This window comes from Aotus nancymaae, unplaced genomic scaffold (genome assembly GCF_030222135.1).
Source record: "Aotus nancymaae isolate 86718 unplaced genomic scaffold, 86718_ANA_hifiasm-v0.15.2.pri h1tg000108l, whole genome shotgun sequence".
Classification (NCBI taxonomy): Eukaryota; Metazoa; Chordata; class Mammalia; order Primates; family Aotidae; genus Aotus; species Aotus nancymaae.
Window position 1 is genome coordinate 34,767,040 of NW_026988523.1, and position 22,768 is coordinate 34,789,807.

The following is a 22,768-nucleotide window of genomic DNA, read 5'->3' on the forward strand; positions in this document are numbered from 1 at the left end:
TTTTTTAAGATGGAGTCTTACTCTTGTTACCCAGGCTGGAGTGCAATGTCGCGATCTTGGCTCACGGCAACCTCCGCCTCCTGGGTTCAAGCAATTCTCCTGCCTCAGCCTTCTGAGTAGCTAGGATTACAGGTACCCACCACCACGCCTAACTAATTTTTGTATTTTTTGTAGAGATGGGGTTTCACCACATTGGCCAGGTTGGTCTTGAACTCCTGAACTCAGGTGATCTGCCCACTTAAGCCTCCCAAAGTGTTGAGATTACAGGTGTGAGCCACTATGCTCAGCCAGAAATCTTAGTCTTTATGTTATTAAATTACTGCATTAAAAACCTTTCTGTTCATATGTTTTCAGGTGTGTTTCTTGTAAATAAAATGTAACTATTTTTTCTTTTTTAATCCAATCAGTCTGATTGTTAACTGGTAAATTTACCTTTATGGTGATTACTTTTATACTTGGTCTATTTTACCATATTGTTGTGTGATTTATATACATCATGTTCACTCTTTCTTATATTCCTTTTACTAGTGGATAAATTAAGTTTACTTAACTTTCTTGTTTCCTCTATGTTGCAGAATACAGAATATAGATATTCCATTTCAATGCTCATAGTGATTACACCATACTTTTTTTTTCTGGACACAGAGTCCCGCTCTGTTGTCCAGGCTGGAGTGCAATGGCGCAATCTCAGCTCACCGCAACCTCTGCCTCCTGGGTTCAAGCGATTCTCCTGTCTTAGCTTCCTGAGTAGCTGGGATTACAGGTGCCTGCCACCATGCTCAGCTGAATTTTGTATTTTTAGTAGAGAAGAGTTTTCACCATGCTGGCCAGGCTGGTCTCAAAACTCCTGACTTCAGGTGATCCACTCGCCTCGGCTTCCCAAAGTGCTGGGATTACAGGCGTGAGCCACCACGCCCGGCCAAACACTGTACTTTTTAACAGATATTTATAGCCTAACATGGTACATTCCTCTAGCATTCTACTTAATGCAAAAGATCCTTAAAATACTAAGTGCCAAGTATCACTCCAAATATTATTTTCCTACAATTCTTGCTTTATGTTGCTTTTAAACTCCTTCTGTTGTCTCAGTTCAAAATCATCCATTGCATTTGTCATGTCTCTTTAATCTCCTTCAATCTGTAACAGTTTCTCAATTTTTCCTTTTCTTTTATGACCTTGTCATTTTTTGAAGATTAAAGTTATTTTGGTCTGTAGGAGGTTCCTCACTTTGTGTTTGTGAGATATCAGGTCCTTAGATTTAGGTTATCCCTTACTGACAGTGGTATCATAAAAGTAATGCTGTTTTGTCAGGGCATACTATCATGTGACTCATGATATCAATTTGTCCCATGACTAGTGATTGCTTTGATTACTTGATTAAGGTGGCATTTGCCAGGCCTCTCCACTGGAAATACAGTAGTTTCCCCTTATCTGTGATGTACATTCCACAGTTTCCATTACCAGTAGTAAACCACAGTCTGAAAATATTAAATGAAAAATTCAATAAATAAACGATTCTTTTTTGTTTTGAGACGAAGTCTCACTCTGTCGCCAGGCTGAAGTGCAGTGGCATTATCTCGGCTCACTGCAACCTCTGTCTCCCAGGTTCAAGCAATTCTCCTACCTTAGCCTCCTGAGTAGCTGGGACTATAGGTGTGCATCACTACGTCCAGCTAAATTTTTTTTTTGTATTTTTAGTAGAGACGGGGTTTCACCATGTTGGCCAGGATGGTCTCAATCTCTTGACCTCGTGATCCACCAGCCTTGGCCTCCCAAGTGCTGGGATTACAGGTGCAAGCCACGGCGCCCGGCCTACATAAACAATTCTTAAGTTTTAAATGGAATGACATTCTCAGTTACTGTAATGAAATGTCATGCTGTCCTGTCTAGGATATGAATGATCTCCTTGTCCAGTATATCCACAGTATGCATACTACCTGCCTGTTATTCACTTAAATCTTAATTGTCAGATCGACTGATGTAGCGTATATAGGGCCCTGTGCTATCTGCAGTTTCAGGCATCCCCTGGGAGTCGTAGAATGTATCCCCTATGGATAAGGGGGTACTGTATGAATTTTTTTCCTGTATATTTTTATTTTTTTTGAGGCACACTGCAATTATGTAAATCTCTTAATTCTCATCAAACCTTCTATTTATATATTTGTATTTTGGCATGATACATGATTTGCTATTTAGTGGCTGATGATCCACTGACATCTTTAATTTGATGATCAAGTTATCACCAGTTTAGACATTGGTAGTCTGATTTATTTTAGTAAAGAATGATATTTAGAAGTCAAAATCTGAATGCTAACTGTGCTCTCTGCTGTTGGTATATCACAGTTCCCATGCACACTAAGTAAACAGAATTAGGCAATGTTAAGTACTCTGTATCCTTTCAGAAGTTGGCTGCTGCGGGGACGGTAGTGATTAAAAAAAAAAAAAAAAAGAAGTTGGCTGCTGAAGCTTTACATGTCTAAGAAGAATGGCCCTTTTAGAATTCTGGTTTCAATTAGGGAGTTCAGTTCTAGCTCCCTGCCTTACATAGGCCTAAAATATCATTTTCTGTCCAGTAACAGTCTCCAGCTTCAAAGACCTATATCTAGTCTAAGCTAGATATAAATTAAGATATCTGGTCTAAGCTAGATATAAGCTAATTGGTAACAGATCACAGAACTTTGGCTTTGTGTTCCTCATTTGCAAAGAGAAGCTAGTAATTCTGTCCCCTGTTAACAAGCTTAACTACATACTCAAGTATTTAAAAAGCACTTTATCCAATATTTTTATGTAGTTCAAATAGTAGGAATATATTTCTGAATTAAGCTTAGTGTGGCATATTGATTTTTAAGTTTTGCTCTCACTGTACCCTCAGGAACTTACCATCACCTCTCATTACCTTCTTGTTCTTGAATACACATCTTCCTACCTAACCTATCCTTCACACTTTTTTGTCTTTTTTTTTTTTTTTTTTTTGAGACAGGGTCTTGCTTTGTCACCAGACCAGAGGTACAGTGGCATGAACACAGCTCATGGCAGCCTTAACCTCCCAGACTTAAGCGATCTTCCTGCCTCAGTCTCCCAAGTAGCTGGAACTACAGACACACACTGCCATGCCCAACTAATTTTTGTATTTTTTGTAAAGACGGGGTTTCACTATGTTGCTCAGGCTGCCACATTTCTGAATACAGGATATGTCCTGAGCTGACAGTCTCTTACAATGCTTACAATAATGGCAAATTTTTCTTTTTTTGAGACAGAGTTTTGCTCCCATTGCCCAGGCTGGAGTGTAATGGCGTGATCTTGGCTCACTGCAACCTCCCTCTGCCTCCCGGGTTCAAGCGATTCTCCTGTCTCAGCCTCCTGAGTAGCTGGGATTATAGGCATGCACCACCATGCTCAGCTAATTTTTTAATTTTAGTGGAGACAGGGTTTCTCCATGTTGGTCAGGCTGGTCTCAAACTCCCAACCTCAGATGATCTGCCCACCTTGGCCTCCCAAAGTGTTGGGATTACAGGCATGAGCCACCAGACCCAGTCTTTTCTTTTTCTTAATAGTACAACAAATGATGGCACATCTCACAATTAATGGCATTATGTATTTACCTATATACAGTTTAATATTCTGCCCCATTTATCAGAATTTAACTAAATTACAGGTCCAGAATTCCTTATTAAAAAGCACTGAAGGCCGGGCACAGTGGCTCACGCCTGTAATCCCAGCACTTTGGGAGGGCAAGGTGGGTGGATCATGAGGTCAGGAGTCTGAGATCAGCCTGATCAACATGGTGAAACCTCGTCTCTACTAAAAATATAAAAAATTAGCCGGGCATTGTGGTGCATGCCTGTTCAGCTACTCAGGAGGCTGTGGCAGGAGAATTGCTTGAATCCGGGAAGCTGAGGTTGCAGTGAGCCGAAACTGTGCCATTGCACTCTAGCCTGGGCAACAAAGCGAGACTTCGTCTCAAAACAACAACAACAACAACAAAAATCCACTGAAAGGCCGGGCATAGTGGCTCATGCCTATAATCTCAAACACTCTGGGAGGCTGAGGCAGGAGGATCATATCAGCTCAGGAGTTCAAGACCAGTCTGGACAACATGGCAAAACCCCCACCTCTTACAAAAAAATTAAAAAATTAGCTGGGCATGGTGGCACATGCCTGTGGTCTTGGCAGGAGGCTGAGGCAAGAGGATCACTTGATCCCAGAAGGCGGGGGCTGCAGTGAGCCATAATCATGCCACTGTATTACAGCCTGTGCAACACAGCAAGACCCTGTTTCAAAAAAGTTAATTGAAAGAAATCATTGAAGTCAGGTGTGTTTTGATTTCAGACTTTTTTCAGATTTTATATAAAAATAATATAGGGCACATATATATTATTTAACTAGTCCACTGAGGGCTGGAGCAACATCTCTTAATCAAATATGTTAATATATCTAGGGCCAACACTCGACTATTCATATTATGTGGAATAATCACTGTACTACATTCACATTAGCATAGTTCAATTTGCTGCTAAATGAGCAAAGGTCAGGACAGTTTTTGCCATAATCGGTTATAAAAACAACTTTTAGTTTTTAGAAGTCTATGGAACTCATATTTGTCAATAAGAGCTTATATATCTATACTTTAGTTTTCTTGAAATGAGTGAGATGCTTTTGCTCTTCTGACACTGAGTACTTGGTTACAGAAAATCAAGAAGGTGTAGTCACTCTGTGCTAAGAACAAAATAAACGTATCTTAATCCTCACAACTCAGACTAGAAATATTCTCAATATATATATATGAAGATACTGAGATCTAGAGTAGATAAATAACTTGTGCAAGATCCTCTAGTTACAAGAGAGTTGAATGGGGAAAGAAGTCTATGTGTGTTTGATTCTAAGGTGTATCAGGGGTCCCTAAGACCCCGCCACTCAGGTTTGGTGACTCACAGGACTCAGCATATAGTCATATTCACGGTTGTATGTTATTATAGTCAAAAGATTCAAAGCAAAATCAATAGACGGAAAAGGTGCACTATGCAAAGTCTGGAGAAAGCCTGATGCGAGCTTTCAAAAGTTCCCTCCCAGTGGAGTCACACAGGACGACTCCAACAATGAGTTCTGACATGTGTAAAATGTTTTCTATTACGGAAATTCATGAAAAACTTAGTGGCCAAGGTTTTTATTGGCAGCTGGTCATGTAGGTACCTTATGCCTAGAATGTACCAAAATACCACATTCCCCAAAAGGAAAAGCAGGTGTTGAGCAGAAACCATACTGTATAATATACACAGGCACAATAAAACACTCCTGCCATCTAGGGCAAATTTCATATTAGTGTAGGGAACTGTTTACCATTCAAGTTCCTAGATGCCAGCCAACCACCAACCTTGGAAGAAAACCTTTCTAAAAATAGTAAGTATATTATGTTAATTATTTCCTGCATATAAGGCCTATGTTCTTTCTACTATACCAGGAAAATCAATCAAGATTTGCCATAAGTCTGAATGACTGGCAGTGGCAACATAGGAAAGCTATGTTGAGAAGAATTCTGAGGTCTTCGGCAAGAAGTAATAGAAGCAGGTTTATGGCCAGGTGCAGTGGCTCATGCCTGTAATCCCCACACTATGGGAGGCCAAGGCAGGCAGATCACCTGAGGCTGGGAGTTCCAGATCAGCCTGAGCAACATGGAGAAGCCCTGTCTCTACTAAAAATACAAAATTAGCTGGCCATGGTGGCACATCCCTGTAATCCCAGCAACTTGGGAGGCTGAGGTAGGAGAACTGTTTGAACCAGGAGGCGGAGGTTGTGGTGGGGCGAGATCGAGCAATAGCACTCCAGCCTCAGCCACAAGAGTGAAACGGCATCCCAGGAAAAAAAAAAAAAAAAGAAGAAGCAGGTTTATGTGTTAAGTAACAGTCATTCTTACTGATTGATACTATACTGCAGAAACAGCTTCAAATTAGTAGTAATTACTTATTATTGAGTATTTACTATGTGTCAGACTTTATGCTAAGTATTTTAAAAGTGTTATTTTACTTAGTATTCATACTAATTTATATTTCAGAAATAAAAAAAAATCTGAGGCCTTGAGATGTGTTAATTTGTCCAAAGTCTTATATATAGGAATTAGTGGAGGTGGAATGTGAATCAAGGCCTGACCGATTCCAGAAGCAAATAAAGTGAAAGACCGTATCTTCAAATGCTTTTGCTCATATATTCCTCATGAAAAGTTTGAAAAACTATGAATTTCCTTATATACTTTTAAGTTTAAACAGTTACAAATTATGTAATTTCTGGTTATATCATTTTAAAATAAATCAAAATATCATAAAGATTTATCATCATCCATTAAATAAGGAATAATCACTTGTTTTAACATTTAGAAATTTAAATCAGCCGGGTGTGGTGGCTCACGCCTGTAATCCCAGCACTTTGGGAGACTGAGGCGGGTGGATCACATGAGGTCAGGAGTTTGAGATCAGCCTGACCGATATGGTGAAACCCCGTCTTTAAAAAAAAAAGAAAGAAAGAAATTTAAATCACTTTTTAATTTGTTTATTATTTATTTATTTATTTATATTTGAGACAGAGTCTTGCTCTGTCACCCAGGCTGGCGTGCAGTGAGTGGCACAATCTTGGCTCACTGCAACCTCCACCTCCCAGGTTCAAGTGATCCTCCTGCCTTAGCCTCCCTGGTAGCTGGGATTATAGGCAAGTGCCACCACACCTTGCTAATTTTGTATCTTTAGTAGAGATGGGGTTTTGGCATGTTGGTCAGGCTTATCTGAAACTCCTGATTTCACCTTGGCCTCCCACAGTGCTGAGATTACAGGCGTGAGCCACCATGCCTGGCAAATCATTCCTTTTTATTCTTGAAGAGTATTTCCATTCCACTTATACCACAGAATTGTATCTTAATTTTTTTCTTTTTTGAGATGGAGTCTCGCTCTGTTATCCAGGCTGGAGTGCAGTGATGAGATCTTGGTTTACTGCAACCTCCGCCTCCTGGGTTCAAGTGATTCTCCTGCCTCAGCCTCCCAAGTAGCTGGAATTACAACCATGCAACACCACACCCAGTTAATTTTTATATCTTTAGTATAGACGGGGTTTTACCACATTGGCCAGGTCGGTCTTGAACTCCTAACCTCAGGTGATTCACCCACCTTGGCCACCCAAAGTGCTGGGATTACAGGCGTGAGCCATTCTACTCCTAAATTAGTATGTAAAATTGCCTGTTACCATAAGGCTTAAAGCCTTAAATTTTTTCTTTTAAGCAGAGAAATCAGAATACTTCTGTGATAACAGCTTCACCATTACTATTTAGTGCTTTTAGTCTATACTGTTATAGACCATTATCACTGCAATGGTTAATTTTATGTACAAACTGGGTAAGGCCAGAGTACCCAGATATTTGGCAAAATATTATATTAGGTGTTCTGGGGAAGGGTTTTTTTCCTTTTCTTTTTTCCTCTTTTGGAGACAGGATTTTGCTGTTTCCCATGCTAGGGTACAGTGGTACAATCACAGCTCACTGCTGCAACCTCAAACTCCTGGGCTCAAGCAATCTGCCCACATCAGCTTCTCAAGTGGCTGGGATCACAGGTGCATACTACTAGGCCCAGCTAATTAAAAAAATCTTTTTTTGTAGAGATGGGATTTAGTTATGTTACTCAGGCTGGTCATGAACTCTTGGGCTCAAGCAATCCTTCCATCTCTTCCCCCCAAAGTGCTAGGATTACAGAGATGAGTCACTGCACCTGGTCAGGCATGTGTGTGTGTGTGTGTGTGTGTGTGTGTATAACATTGAAATCAGTAGATTATAAGTAGATTATGCTTCATAATGTAGGTGAGCTTCCATTCAGAATGAGAATTCTGCCAGCAGATTGCCTTAGGACTTGAGCTCCAAAATCAAGTCTTCTCTGGCTTTCTAGCCTGCCAGTCTACCCTACGAATTTTAGACTGGCTAGCCTTCACAATCTCATGAGTAAAATCCTTAAAGTCAAGTCTCTCTCTCTCCCCATCCGATTGTTTCTGTTTCTCTGGAGAATCCCAATTAATACGACTAATTTCAGAACATTTTCATCATCCCCCAAAGAAATTCTGTACTCAATATCAGACACTCCCCATTCTCCTGTCTCTAGTAACAATTCGTCTATTTTGTTTATGTGTATTTGCCAATTCTGGATATTTCATATAAATGAAATCATAAAATACATGGCTTTGGCCAGACACAGTGGCTTGCGCCTGTAATCCTAGCACTTTGGGAGGCCAAGGCGGGTGAATCACAAGGTCAAGAGATTGAGACCATCCTGGCCAATGTGGTGAAACCCTGTCTCTACTAAAAATACAGAAATTAACCAGTCATGGTGGCGGGTGTCTGTAGTCCCAGCTACTCAGGAGGCTGAGGCAGGAGAATCGCTTGAACCTGGGAGGTGGAGGTTGCAGTGAGCCAAGATCAAGCCACTGCACTCCAGCCTGGGTGACAGAGTAAGACTCCATCTCAAAAAACAACAACAACAACAAAAAAAAAAACGCTGGCATGGTGGCTCATGCCTGTAATCCTACCACTTTGGGAGGCTGAGATGGGTAAATCTTGAGGTCAGGAGTTCCAGACCAGCCTGACCAACATGGCGAAACCCTGTCTCCACTAGAAATACAAAAATTAAGTAGGGCGTGGTGGCTCATATATGTAATCACAGCACTTTGGGAGGCCGAGGCAGGCGAATCACGAGGTCAGGAGTTTGAGACCAGCCTAACATGGTGAAACCCCGTCTCTACTAAAAATACAAAAAGTAGCCAGGTTTGGTTGTGTGTGCCTATAATCCCAGGTACTCAGGAGGCTGAGGCAGAAGAACTGCTTGAATCTGGGAGGTGGAGGTTGCAGTGAGCCCAGATTGCACCGCTGTACTCTGGTCTCGCCTGGGCGACAGAGCTATGCTCTGTCTCAAAAAAAAAAAAAAAAAGAAAGAAACATAAAAATTAGCTGAATGAGATGGTGCACACTTGTAATCCCAGCTACTCAGGAGGCTAAGGCAGGAGAATCACTTGAACCCAGGAGGCAGAGGTTGCAGTGAGCCGAGATCATGCCACTGCACTCCAGCCTGGGCAACAGAGTTAGACTCCATCTCAAAAAAGCAAAAAAACAAACAAACAAAAAAATGGGGTTTTGTAACTGTCTTCTTCCACACTACATGAAGTTTTTAAAAATTTATTTTATTTATTATTATTTTTTAAGATACAGGGATATCACCCAGGGTGGAGTGCAGTGGCATGATCATGGCTCACTGCAGCCTCAAAATCCTGGGCTCCAGTGATTCTCCCACCAAAACCTTCCAGGTACCTAGGACTATGAATGTGTTCTTGGCTCACTACAACCTCCGCCTTCTGGGTTCAAGCAACTCTTCTGCCTCGGCCTCCCAAGTAGCTGGGACTACAGGCACATGCCACCACACCCAGCTAATTTTTGTATTTTATTTTTTTTATTTTTTAAAAAAGACGGGGTTTCACCATGTTGGTCAGGCTGGTCTTGAACTCCTGACCTCAGGTGATCCACCCATGTTGGCCTCCAAAGTGCTTGGATTACAGGCGTGAGCCACCATGCCCAGCCAATTTTTGTATTTTTAGTAGAGACGGGTTTCACCATGTTTGCCAGGCTAGTCTTGAAGTCCTGACCTCCTGATCACCGACCTTGGCCTCCTAAAGTGCTGGGATTACAGGTGTGAGCCACCTCGCACAGCCATGACTGGTTTTTCTTCTTTCTTTTTTTTTTTGCTTTTGAGATGCAGTTTCCCTCTGTCGCCCAGACTGGTGCGCAGTGATGCGATCTCGGTTCACCGCAAATGTTACCTCCCAGGTTGAAGCAATTCTCCTGCTTCAGCCTCCCAAGTAGCTGGGACTACAGGCATGCATCACCACGTGCAGCTAATTTCCGTATTTTCAGTAGGACAGGATGGTCTCGATCTCCTGACCTTGTGATTTGCCCATCCTGGCCTCCAAAAGTGCTGGGATTGTGCCACTGTGCCTGGCCTCATTTTCATTTTTTAAGAGACGAGTCTTTTTTTTTTTTTGAGACAGAACTTCACTCTGTCGCTCAGGCTGAGTGCGCAGTGGTGCAATCTCAGCTCACTGCAACCTCCAGTAGGTTCAAGCAAGTCTCCTGCCTCAGCCTCCTGAGTAGCTGGGATTAAAGGTGCCTGCCACCACGCCTGGCTAATTTTTCTATTTTTAGTAGAGACAGCGTTTCACCATGTTGGCCAGGCTGGTCTTGAACTCCCGACGACCTCAGGTGACCCACGTGCCTCTGCCTCCCAAAGTGCTGGGATTACAGGCGTGAGCCACTGTGCCCAACTGAGACAAAGTCTTAATATGTTGCCCAGGTGGGTCTCAAACTCCTTGCTTCATGTTATCCTCTAGACTCAGCCTCCTGAGTAGTTGGGATTATTGGGTTAGGATTTATCCATATAGTAGCATATATTAGTACTTCACTGTTATTGCTGAATAATATTCCATTGAACGGACATATCACATTTTGTTTACTCATCCACTGGTGGACACTGGAGTTGCTTCTACCTTTTGGCTATTAAAATATAGTTGCTAAGACTCTTTGTATAGTTTTTTTGCTTTTGTTCTTTTCCTAACAGGGTCTTGCTCCATCACCTAGACTGGAGTACAGTGGCATGATCACTGAAGCCTCAGCCTCCTGGGCTCAAGCAATCCTCCTACCACAGCCTCCTGAGTAGCTTGGACCATAGGCATGCACCACTATGCTTGGCTGTTTTTTTGTATTTGTAGTAGAGATAGGGTCTTGCCATGTTGCTCAGGCTGGTCTTGAACTCAGCTCATGTGATCTACCCTTTTTAGCCTCCCAAAGTGCTGAGGTTATGTGTATGAGCTACTGAGCCTGGACTCACATAACTGTCAAGGCAAAGACAGAGATGAACTAGGTCTGGCTGACTCTAAAAGTCATACTCTTTGTTTACATGATACTTGATCTGTTCAAAATAATTGAGCTCCGTCCCTCTCTATCTCTAATAATAATATATTATTTGAACAACAAAATAGCACTATCCCCCTGCAACCCGTCCAAAAAAAATCCTAGCATGGAACTACCTGATTTTAAGCACTATTTTAAAAATTATTTTTGAAACAGAGTCTTGCTTTGTCACCCAGGCTAGAGTGCAGTAGTGCAATCTTGGCTCACTGTAGCCTCCACCTCCTGGGTTCAAGCGATTCTCCTGCCTCAGCCTCCCAAGTAGCTGGGATTACAGGTGTGTGCTACCACACCCAGCTAATTTTTGTAATTTTAGTAGAGACAGGGTTTCACCATGTTGGCCAGGCTGGTCTCAAACTCCTGACCTCAAGTGATCTACTGGCCTTGATCTCTCAAAGTGCTGGAATTACAAGCATGAGCCATTATGCCTGGCCTTAAGCAGTATTTGACCACAGGAAAAAGACTTCCCTACTTGGATGGAGCTTCCCATTATTTAGTCAATATGCAGATTACTGAGTATAAATAGTTTCAGTAGAGACATGGGAAACTAGAGATAAAATATCTAAGAGATTTCCATTCTGGATCTCTTAACCTCTATTCAAGTCAGAAATGTGACTATTCTTCCTAATCCTCTAGAAGTAACTTGTTCCTTTCTCCCCTTCAATAGTTACAGCTTAATTCCAAGATGTAAGTTAGCAAATTTCCTATCATAAGGATAGAACTTGTAAGATCAAAAATGGTTATGTTTTCTTTTAAACAGGACTCTTAAATTAGTTTTTCTTCATTTTTTTTTTGAGATAGGCTCTTGCTTTGTCACCCAGGCTGGAGTGCTGTGCCACGATCTCAGCTAACTGCACCCTTAACCTCTCAGGCTTAAGCAATCCTCCTGCCTCAGCTCCTCACAAGTAGCTGGAACTATAGGCACATGCTACCATGCAGGGCTAGGTTTTTTTGTTTTTGTATTTTTTGTAGAGATGGGGTTTTCCATGTTGCCAAGGCTGGTCTCAAACTCATGGCCTCATGCAATCCACCCACCTCAGCCTCCCAAAGTGCTGGGATTATAAGTGTGAGCCACTATGCCCAGTCTAGTTCTTACTTTCAAAGCGTATTTATCATTAGCAGATTTTAAATTTGCTGAGAGTCAGCTTCCACTGCCATGATCTCATTAGTAAAGACAAAAGACTCTTTCTTTTTTTTTTTTTTTTTGAGATGGAGTTCCGCTCTTGTTACCCAGGCTGGAGTGCAATGGCGTGATCTCGGCTCACCGCAACCTCCGCCTCCTGGGTTCAAGCAATTCTCCTGCCTCAGCCTCCCGAGTAGCTGGGACTACAGGCGCACGTGCACCACCATGCCCAGCTAATTTTTGTATTTTTTAGTAGAGACAGGGTTTCACCTTGTTGACCAGGATGGTCTCAATCTCTTGACCTCCTAAAGTGCTGGGATTATAGGCGTGAGCCACCATGGCCGGCCCCAAAAGACTCTTTCAAAAGAACTTTGGCACAAATTCTAGAGAATAAGGAACTTGTCTTCATTAGGTAAGCACATGTAAGTTTACATAGCTGAGAATTAAACTTTATAATTTCATGTTGTAGTTAAATTTGTCTCCAGCCACCCAACACAGAATAATTCAAGCAAACTAATCTTTACTGAAGAACTTGTTTATGTCTGCTGATTTAAAAACTCTGCTGGTACTGAACTCTCTTGGGGAGGAAAGGGGATTAGTTAATCAGAACATAAACAAGAGCCCCATAGTCAAGAGGGTCTAGAAAGTCACAGTTGAAGAAGACACTACATGACATATGACCAACATCTAGTACACAATTAAGGTGTTCCTGGTTTCATACTATGTGTTTAATGAACCCCTTTAAAGTGATTTTGTTTGTTTAAACTGAATGTAAGACGAAAACCTGTCATCTACATTCAACATTTTATACTAATTTCTTCTCCTTTTCTTTCATTTGTACAATATTTGATAAAATTCTATTATGTACCAGGTACTGGGATATCCAGGGAGAGTAAGAAAGACAATGATCCTGTACTGCAGGAGATTATAATCTAATGGAGGAGACAGATAAAGAAATATTGTAATTATACATACAGAAAGAGAGTGATGTTATCTAGAACAAAGAGAGGAAGCCTCTTTTGGTGAGAAAATCAGGGAAATTATTTTAAAGAAACTGGTATTGAAGCTGATACTAAGATCATCCTTAAAAGATGAGCAGAAACTAACCATGGGAGACTCTGAAAAGAGCTTTTCAGGTAATGGGAATAACAAGTATAATGACCCTCTGGGGGGAAAAAGCTTGCTATGTTCTAGAAACTGAAAGAAGGCCATCCAATATGACACAATATAGTGAATAAGGTTGAGATGGGAATGGATAAATGGGGAGAGATGGCGTAGTCAAGGAACCAGATCATTCAAGTCAAGAAGTTTATATTTTAATCTGATGGTAAGCCATGCAAAGGTTTTTTTTTTTTTTTTTTTTTTGAGTGGAGTCTTGCTGTGTCACCCAGGCTGGAATGCAGTGGCACAATATCAGCTCACTGCATCTTCTGCCTCCTAGGTTCAAGCAATTCTCCTGCCTCAGCCTTTTGAGTAGTTGGGACTACAGGCACATACCACCATGTTTGGCTAATTTTTTTACTTTTTTAGTAGAGACGGGGTTTCACCATGTTGGTCAGGCTGGTTTTGAACTCCTGACCTCATGATCTGCGCCTGCCTCGGCCTCCCAAAGTGCTGGGATTACAGGCATGAGCCACCACACCTGGCCGAGCAAAGGTTTTAAGTATGATCTGGCTTAGGTTAAAAAATCATTTCTAGAGGAGGAGAAGGGGTTGAAAAAAAAAATCATTTCTCTTTATACTGTGTGGAGGACGGATCACATGGAAACACAACTGGAAGTAGACAGATCTGTTAGAAGGCTATTGTAGCAGCCTGAAGAAAAGATACTACTGGCATAGACTTGAGAGATAGGAATGGAATTTGGAGAGAAGTAGGATATATTTCAGGGACAGAAATACAACAGAACTTGGAGATGGACTGGATAAGGAATAGAAAAAATGGGAGGAAGACTGGGCATGGTCTAGCCTGGGCCATAGAGACAGACTCCATCTCAAAATAAAAAAACTTCTCGGTACTTTTTACTTATCTGATAAGCTCCATAATAGGGTCCTAGAAGGTATAACTATCCAAATGCTAAACAAAGCTTTGACATTTTTGCCAAGAATGAACAGCAGAATAAATATCACTTCATTTTCAAGCAGATAAATAATCAGGAAAAACAGTGGGGCCTCTTAACTCTAATCATATGTGTGTATAACTCATCTCTTTTTGAATGTGGAAAATATTTGACAATGAACTCCTAACTACTTAGTTTCTCCTAGATGACATACCTAAGGAAACAAAAGGTACAGACATAGTATTATTTATTTTTGTTTTAGAGACAGGGTTTCACTCTGTCAACTCAGTCTAGAGCATAGTGACACGATCATGACTCACCATAGCCTCAACCTCCTAGGCTCGAGTGATCCTCTCACTTGAGCCTCCAGAGTGACTGGGACTACATATCCGTGCCACCACACCCAGCTAATTTTTGTATTTTTTGTAGAGACAGGGTGTCACCATGTTTCCCAGGCCTTGAACTCCTGGGCTTAAGCAATCCACCTGCTTCTGCCTCCCAAAGTGCTAGAATTATAGGCATAAGCCACCACAGCTGGCCCAGTGTTATTTTATTAAGGCTCCAGTGAACAAGATTTATGCCATCGTGACCCCTTGACTATTGAACAGTGTACAAAATTCTTCAGGGTAAGTATAAAAAAAAATGGTAAAGAAAGAACTTGATCCCACTGGAAAAATAGAAATAATAACAAGATTAAAAAGACATTTCCCTCAAACCTAGGAAATACTGTTTCTTCTCAGCGATATATTGTGTGGACTCAGTACTTACCAACATGAATGGGGGCTGGGAATAATCCATATTCATGCTCTCCTGGAGTATACTCCAGCTTCTCTTTCTTTAATTGGATCAATCGACTCTTCGGGCTGTGATCAAAAAAGAATGGGAAACAGTCAGAGGCAAAGAAATTTCTTCCTGTGGTCAAATACAGGTAACAGATTATCCTATGAGGAGAGGGTACCAAGTACATTGATAAGTTCAAAAAAAATCTTTTATTTCTGAAATTGTCTTTTTAAAAGAGGCTCTTGGCTGGCATGGGGGTTCACACCTATAATTCTAACACTTTGGGAGGCTGAGGTGGGAGGATCACCTGAGCCCAGGAATTTGAGACTGGCCTATGTAACATGTGAGACTCTCTTTCTAATTTTTTTTCTCTTTTAACTTTTATTCTAATTAAATATCTCAGGACCCTGTCTCTATTTTAAAAAAGAAAGAAAAGAAAGAGGCTCTTTTGTTTTCTCCAACAGTTTTGCAAAAGGAACCCAAATTTTAGATCTGATTACAATGACTGCCGTATATTTGGTTACTTTATATCAATAATGTGAAGCAGATAAGAGGAAACATGCTCTATAAGACAGAGCGACTTGCCTTAATTTTAGTAGTTGGGAAGGAGATTTAAGATCGAAAACCTCAGTTTCTTGCTCAATATCTACTCACTATATTATTCTCTTGCTTTTATTCCACCAAGTCTCTCTAGGCTTGTGTCTTCTATTCACATTATTGGTTTGTTTCCCAAAGTTTAAAATGAGATCCCAAGAGATTTCATAAATATAAAAAAGGGGAGGAAAAAAAAGAAGGAAAATGAAAAAGCAAAATGAGAAAAAAAGGGCCTTAAAGCCTATTTAATCTATTATGACTATATTTTGGCTTAAAGTTCCATTTAATTCTTTTTTTTTTGAGATGAGAGTTTTGCTCTTGTTGCCCAGGCTTGTCGCCCAGGCAATGGTGTGAGTGATCTCGGCTCACTGCAACCTCCGCCTCCCAGGTTTAAGCAGTTCTCCTACCTCAGCCTCCCAAGTAGCTGGGATTACAGGCATCACCACACCTGGCTAATTTTTGTATTTTTAGTAGAGATGGGGTTTCGCCATGTTGGTCAGGCTGGTCTCAAACTACTGACCTCAGGTGATTCACCCGCCTTGGACTCCCAAAGTGCTGGGATTACAGGCATAAAGTTCCAGTAAATAAGGCAAAGTGATACATTGCTTTTTTCTAGCGAAATTATAACGTACTGACTTTTAAAAATAAAACTGAGTGGCTTATGCCTATTATCCCAGCACTTTGAGAGGCTGAAGTAGGCAGACTGCCTGAGGCCAGGAGTTTGAGATCACCCTGCGCAATATAGCAAGATCCAGTCTCTACAAAAAAATAAAAATTAAAAATAAAAATTACCTAGGTGAGATGGCACATACCTATATTCCTAGTTACTAAAGAGGCTGAGGTGCAAGGATCACTTCGGTCCAAAAGTTCAAGGCTGCAGTGAGCTCTGATCATGCCACTGCATGATGACAGAGCAAGATCCTGTTTCTCTTTTATTATTATTTTTTGAGATGAAGTCTTGCTCTTGTTGTCCAGGCTGGAGTGCAATGGTGCAATCTTGGCTCACTACAACCTCTGCCTCCTGAGTTCAAGCGATTCCCCTGCCTCAGCCTCCCGAGTTGCTGGGATTATAGGCGTGCGCCACCATACCTGGCTAATTTTTCTATTTTTAGTTGAGATGGGGTTTCACCATACTGGCCAGGCTGGTCTAGAACTCCTGGCCTCAAGTGATCAGCCTGCCTTGGCCTCCCAAAGTGCTGGGATTACAGGTGTGAGCTACTGTGTACAAAATTCTATTTTCTTAATATATAAAAAAATCAAATCTAGTCTACTATATCTTGTACTAAGTAGATACAGTTGAGCCCTCATCTCTGTGGAATACAAATTAACCTCCTCCAAAACTAAAAGTAATAGTACAAAAAAGGATACATATTTTAAAAATATGGTGTAACAACTATTTACATAGTATTTAAATTGTATTAGGCATTAAAAGTAACCTAGAGATTATTTAAAGTATACAGAAGGATATGTATAGGTTATATGCAAATACTACTGGACTTTATATAAGGGATTTGAGCATCTAGGGATTCTCTATTCTCTATAGGGGTCTTGAAACCAATCTCGTGGTTACCAGGGGACCACTGTACAGTAACATACACTTTGCAGACAAAAACCTGAAGATCAAAGAAGTAAGTTATGGGCTGGGCACGGTGGCTCATGCCTGTAATCCCAGCACTTTGGGAGACCGAGGCGGGCAGATCACGAGGTCAAGAGATTAAGGCCATCCTGGCCAACACAGTGAAACCCTGTATCTACTAAAAACACAAAAATTATCTGGGTGTGGTGGTGCGTGTCTGGAGTCCTAGCTACTCTGGAGGCTGAGATAGGAGAACTGCTTGAACCCAGGAGGCAGAGGTTGCAGTGAGCCGAGATCGCACCACTGCACTCTAGTCTGGTAGTCTGGTGCCTGGTGACAGAGCGAGACTGTCTCAAAAAAAAAAAAAAAAAAAAAAAAAGATGTAAGTTATTTGTAAAACCTAAAGTTATTAACTTTCAACCCTGGCCTTTTCTTTTGAGATGGAGTCTTGCTCTGTCGCCCAGGCTGGAGTGCAGTGGCGCGATCTCGACTCACTGCGGACTCCACCTCCTGGGTTCAAGCAATTCTCCCACCTTAGCTATCCGCGTACCTGGGATAGGCATGCGCCACCACACCCAGCTAATTTTTTTATTTTTAGTAGAGACAGGGTTTCACCATGCTGCTCTCAAACTCCTGAACTCAACTCACCTTAGCCTCCCAAAGTGCTGGGATTACAGGTGTGAGCCACCTTGCCCAGCCTCAACCCTGGGTTTTTCTTTTCTTTTTTCTTTTAACCCTGGGTTTTTCTAATGGATCATTCATTTATTTATTCAACAATTATTCTGCACTCATGAAGTTCAGGTCCTGTCCTAAGTGCTAAGAAACACTGGTGAATAACACAGTTTATATTCTAATTGGACAGACAGACAATGAAATAATAACTAGGAAAACAAAAAAATCAGAAAATAATGCTAGGTAAAGAATTAAAGCGAAATAAGTAAGATCAGGTGTGCTAGTGAATACATATAGTCCTAGCTACTTGCAGGGGCTGAGGTGGGAGGATCACTTGAGCCCATGAGTTCAAGGCTACAGAAAGCTATGATTGCACCACTGCATTCCAGCCTGAATGACAGAGTAAGACCCAGTGTCTCAAAAAACAAAAAAAAACTAAAACAAAAAAAAAACAAAAAAAAAACTTGGGGAAGGCCTCTCTGAGGAAGTGACATTAAGCTAAGATGCAAACATTACTGAGGTGTCAGTCATGAGAGGACCTGGGAAAGGAGGAAGACGAAGCAAAAATAGCTGCTATAAAAACAAAGTTGAAATGAGGTTGGAGAATGAGAGGAAAGGAAAGAAAGCAATATGGCTGAAGTAGCCCCGATGAAGTCAGAAACTCAGTTACAGAAAGTGTTTAAAGGAGTGGTAAGGATCGAGTGCAGTAGCTCATGCCTGTAATCCCAGCACTTTGTGAGGCTGAGGTGGGTAGATCACTTGAGGTCGTAAGTTTGAGACTAGCTGGGCCAACATGGGGAAACCCTGTCTCTACCTAAAATACAGAAAAATTAGTCAGTGTGGTGGTCTGTGTCTGTAATCCCAGCTACTTGGGAGGGTGAGGCAGGAGGACTGCTTGAGCCTGGGAGACAGAGGTTGCAGTGAGCCAAGATGGCGTCACTGTACTCCAGCCTGAGTGACAGACAAGATTCTTGTTTAAAAACAAAACAAAACAAAAAACAAAAAGTAGTAGTAAGGAGCTTGGGAAACAGGCAGAGAGAGAGAGAGACAGAGGAAAATAAAGAGAAAAAAAAGAAAGAAAGAGAGAAAGCAAAGATACTACACTGATCTACTTACTATCTACAGATCATTTTCATTTTCTCATTTAAAAAAAAAAAAAAAAAAGGCCGGTGCAGTGGCTGACGCCTGTAATTCCAGCAGTTTGTGAGGTGGAGATGGGCAGATCTCCTGAGGTCAGGAGTTTGAGACCAGCCTGGTCAACATGGTGAAAACCTATCTTTACTAAAAATACAAAAAAAATTAGCCAAGCATGGTGTAATCTCTGCTTTCCAGGTTTGAGTGATTCTCCTGCCTCAGCCCCATCCCCACATCCCCAGTAGCTGGAATTACAGGCTAGTGCCACCACACCAGGCTAGTTTTTGGTGTGTGTGTGTTTTTTGGGTTTTTTTTTTTTTTTTTTTTGAGACGAAGTCTCACTTTGTTGCCCAGGCTGGAGTGCAACGGCCCATTCTTAGCTCACTGCAACCTCTGCCTCCCAGGTGCAAACAATTCTCCTGCTTCAACCTCACAAGCAGCTGGCAAGCAGAGATTACAGCGAGCTGAGATCACACCACTGTACTCCAGCCTGGCTGATAGAGCGAGACTCTGTCTCAAAAATAAACAACTTGGGGCTGGACGCGGTGGCTCAAGCCTGTAATCCCGGCGCTTTGGGAGGCCAAGGCGGGTGGATCAAGAGGTCAAGAGATCGAGACCATCCTGGTCAACATGGTGAAACCCTGTCTCTACTAAAAATACAAAAAATTAGCAGGGCATGGTGGCGCGTGCCTGTAATCCCAGCTACTCAGGAGGCTGAGGCAGAATTGCCTGAACCCAGGAGGTGGAGGCTGTGGTGAGCCGTCCAGCCTGGGTAAGAAGAGCGAAACTCCGTCTCAAAAAAAAAAAAAAAAACAACTCCCCCACTCCCCCAAAAACCTACCTAAAATAATGACTAAACAGAAAAACAGATTTATTAACAAGTATCTATTTCTTTTTCATCAATCAAACTCAATTAGATCAAATAAATAACCAAAGTGTCTAGTACCAAAGACTCGAAGAGAATTTGGTCTACACACCATTAGCTTCAAGATTTACCCAAAGTAATTAAACAGAGGACATAACAGGAATAAAAGCAGAATATATTTATATTATAGGTATTATATATAAGTATATATACTTATATATACTTATAATATGTATAATATAAATATATTTATAATGTATCTATATTCATATATAATACATAAAAATTATATTTATAATACATATTATATATAATTATAATATATATAATATATTATGTATAATATAAATATATATTTATAAATATACTTATATATTATATATTATATATTTATAATGTTATATAATATACTATATATTATAAATATATATTTATAATATGTTATATAATATGCTATATATTATAAATATATATTTATAAATATATATAATATACATATTATATATATATATTTTTAACCCTGCTGCCATTTGGGTAAGAACACAATATAGCATAGTTTGGGAAGAAAATACTTGGCAGAACTCTTTGTGATGAAGAAACACAAACCCACAAAAACTCCGGAGTTACTCCTATAGTTCCAGTCCTCAAATTAATGAAATTCTGAATACTCTCATTAATTGCTAATTACTAACTACCTAAAAAAACAATTTTATCCTTGATTTTGCAGTGCTGATAAGTTTAACATAATGTGATGTAATGGCTATGATAATCATTTGAGAAAGTGTTTTCCCAGTTTTTGTGCAAATCTGATTTTGGTTTTGATTTGTGTGTGGCTGCCCATTTTCCTTTTTGGTGATGGCAACATGAAAATCTTTCTCATTTTTAAAAAAAATAGTCTGGACTGTGTGGTTTTTGTGGAATGGCAAATTAAGAGAGAGAAACTGGCTGTCTTTTTGCATGTTAGTTTGTCCTGGAGATTCTAAACACTCCTAGCATTTTCTATTTCATTTGTTTTTGTGCCATTTTTTTTTTTTTTTTAAGACAGGGTCTTGCCCTGTTGCCCAGGCTGGAGTGTAGCGGTACGGTCACACCTCACTGCAGCCTTGATCTCCCAGGCTCAAGTGATCCTCCCACCTCAGTCTCCTGAGTAGCAGCTAGGACTACAGGCACAAGCCACATGCCTGGCTAATTTTCGTACATTTTGTAGAGACAGGGTCTGACCATGTTGCCCAGGCTGGTATCAAATACCTGGGCTTCTCTTGCCTTGACCTCCCAAAATGCTGAGATTACTGGTATGAGCCACCATGTCCAGCTCTGTGCCACTATTAATTCAACTCACTCAAGAGAAAAATCTTACACCTGTTGGTATGAAGAGTAGCCATTTCAGTTATGGAACTGCTACAAATGGCAGGAAGCCAGATGTAAGTTTTAATGATTGTGTTTGCTGTAGACCTCTGACCGTAGTTATATAAATAGGACTTCATGTATATTTGTGTGACTAGGTATACTTGCGTAAATGAAAAAAGTCTTTTGCTTTTCTTTCTTCTTTTTTTTTGAGACAGAGTCTCCCTCTGTCACCCAGGCTGGAGTGCAGTGGTGCAATCTCAGCTCACTGCAAACTCCACCTCCCAAGTTCAAACGATTCTCCTGCCTCAGCGTCCGGAGTAGCTGGGACTACTGGTGAGGCCTGGTTAACTTTTGTATTTTTAGTAGAGTTGGGGTTTCCACATGGCCAGGCTAGTCTCCAATTCCTAACCTCAGGTGATCCACCCACTTTGGCCTCCCAAAGTGCGAAAAATACAAAATTTAGCCAGGTGTGGTGGCATGTGCCTATAGTCTCAGTTACTTGGGAGACTGAGGCATAAGAATCGCTTGAACCCGGGAGACAAAGGTTGCAGTGAACTGATATCATCACTGTACTCCAGCCTGGGTGACAAAGCAAGACTCTGTCTCAAAAAAAAAAAAAAAAAAATCATGTTTGTAGGCCAGATGTGACAGCTCACGACTATAATTCAAGCACTTTAGGAGGCCAAGGTGGGCAAATGGCTTGAGCTCAGGAATTTCAGATCAGCCTAAGCAACATGCAGAACCCTGTCCTGTCTCTATAAAAAATACAAAAATTAGAGCCAAGTTGTGCAACTCTGCACTCCGGTCTGGGAAACAGAGCGAGATTCTGTCTCGGAAAAAAAAGAAAAAAAAATCAGAAGCATACAGTTTGTAACATCTTCTATTTATAAATTTATAATTATACCTATAATTCTAATCCAGTGCCACAATGCTGTCCTTTATTTCTGACCATTCCATATTTATCATCCTTCCACAAAGAGAACTCTGGATGCCAAAAGCATTAACTTTTTTACTCACTTGATAAACCTTATTATACACTAAATAGTTCCCCCGACTTCTGCTGATTTTCCTCCAACATTTTTTTGTAGATAAATGTTTTGTAAAGTTTACAGTAATTGTACAAAAATTCCTTATATCTACCATCTAGATTCTATAATTAGAATTTTGCTATATTTGCCTTATATCTTCTCTTACAATAATCATTTCTCTTACCCCTTTGTGGTGATTTAGCTTTATTTTTTGACAGAGTGTAAGTGTTAAAAAAAATAAATATGATGGAACCAGCCTGGAAGGGGTTACCACTGGCTGCAATCTGAGACAATCTGACCATCAAATTTAAAAATGAGACTAATGGATTATACTTCATCAAATAAACTGAGTCTGTACTGATAATAAGTAAGAGTAAAGAGAATGCCAGTTAAGAGATAGAGATAATGACAAAGTAAGAAAATAACCATTTTAGGCCAGGTACAGAGGGTCATGCCTGTAATCCCAGCACTTTGGGAGGCTGAAGCGGGTGGATCACCCGCGGTCAGGAGTTCAAGATGAGCCTGGTCAACATGACGAAACCTTGTCTCTACTAAAAATACAAAAATTAGCCGGGCATGGTGGTCCATGCCTGTAATTCCAGCTACTTGTGAGACTGA

The 22,768-nt window shown here is 40.8% G+C and overlaps 1 protein-coding gene across 3 annotated transcripts in view; it reads right to left on the bottom strand.

Annotated features, from left to right (window-relative positions):
* The window catches only part of ASH1L (ASH1 like histone lysine methyltransferase), a 238,891-nt gene that overhangs the window by 50,640 nt on the left and 165,483 nt on the right, over window positions 1-22,768 (bottom strand). For all 3 annotated transcript variants that reach the window (XM_021667330.2, XM_012449852.2, XM_012449853.2), the window contains one exon: window positions 14,923-15,017. In XM_021667330.2, coding sequence (XP_021523005.1) covers window positions 14,923-15,017 — 95 coding nt within the window. The remainder of the gene's footprint in view (window positions 1-14,922; window positions 15,018-22,768) is intronic.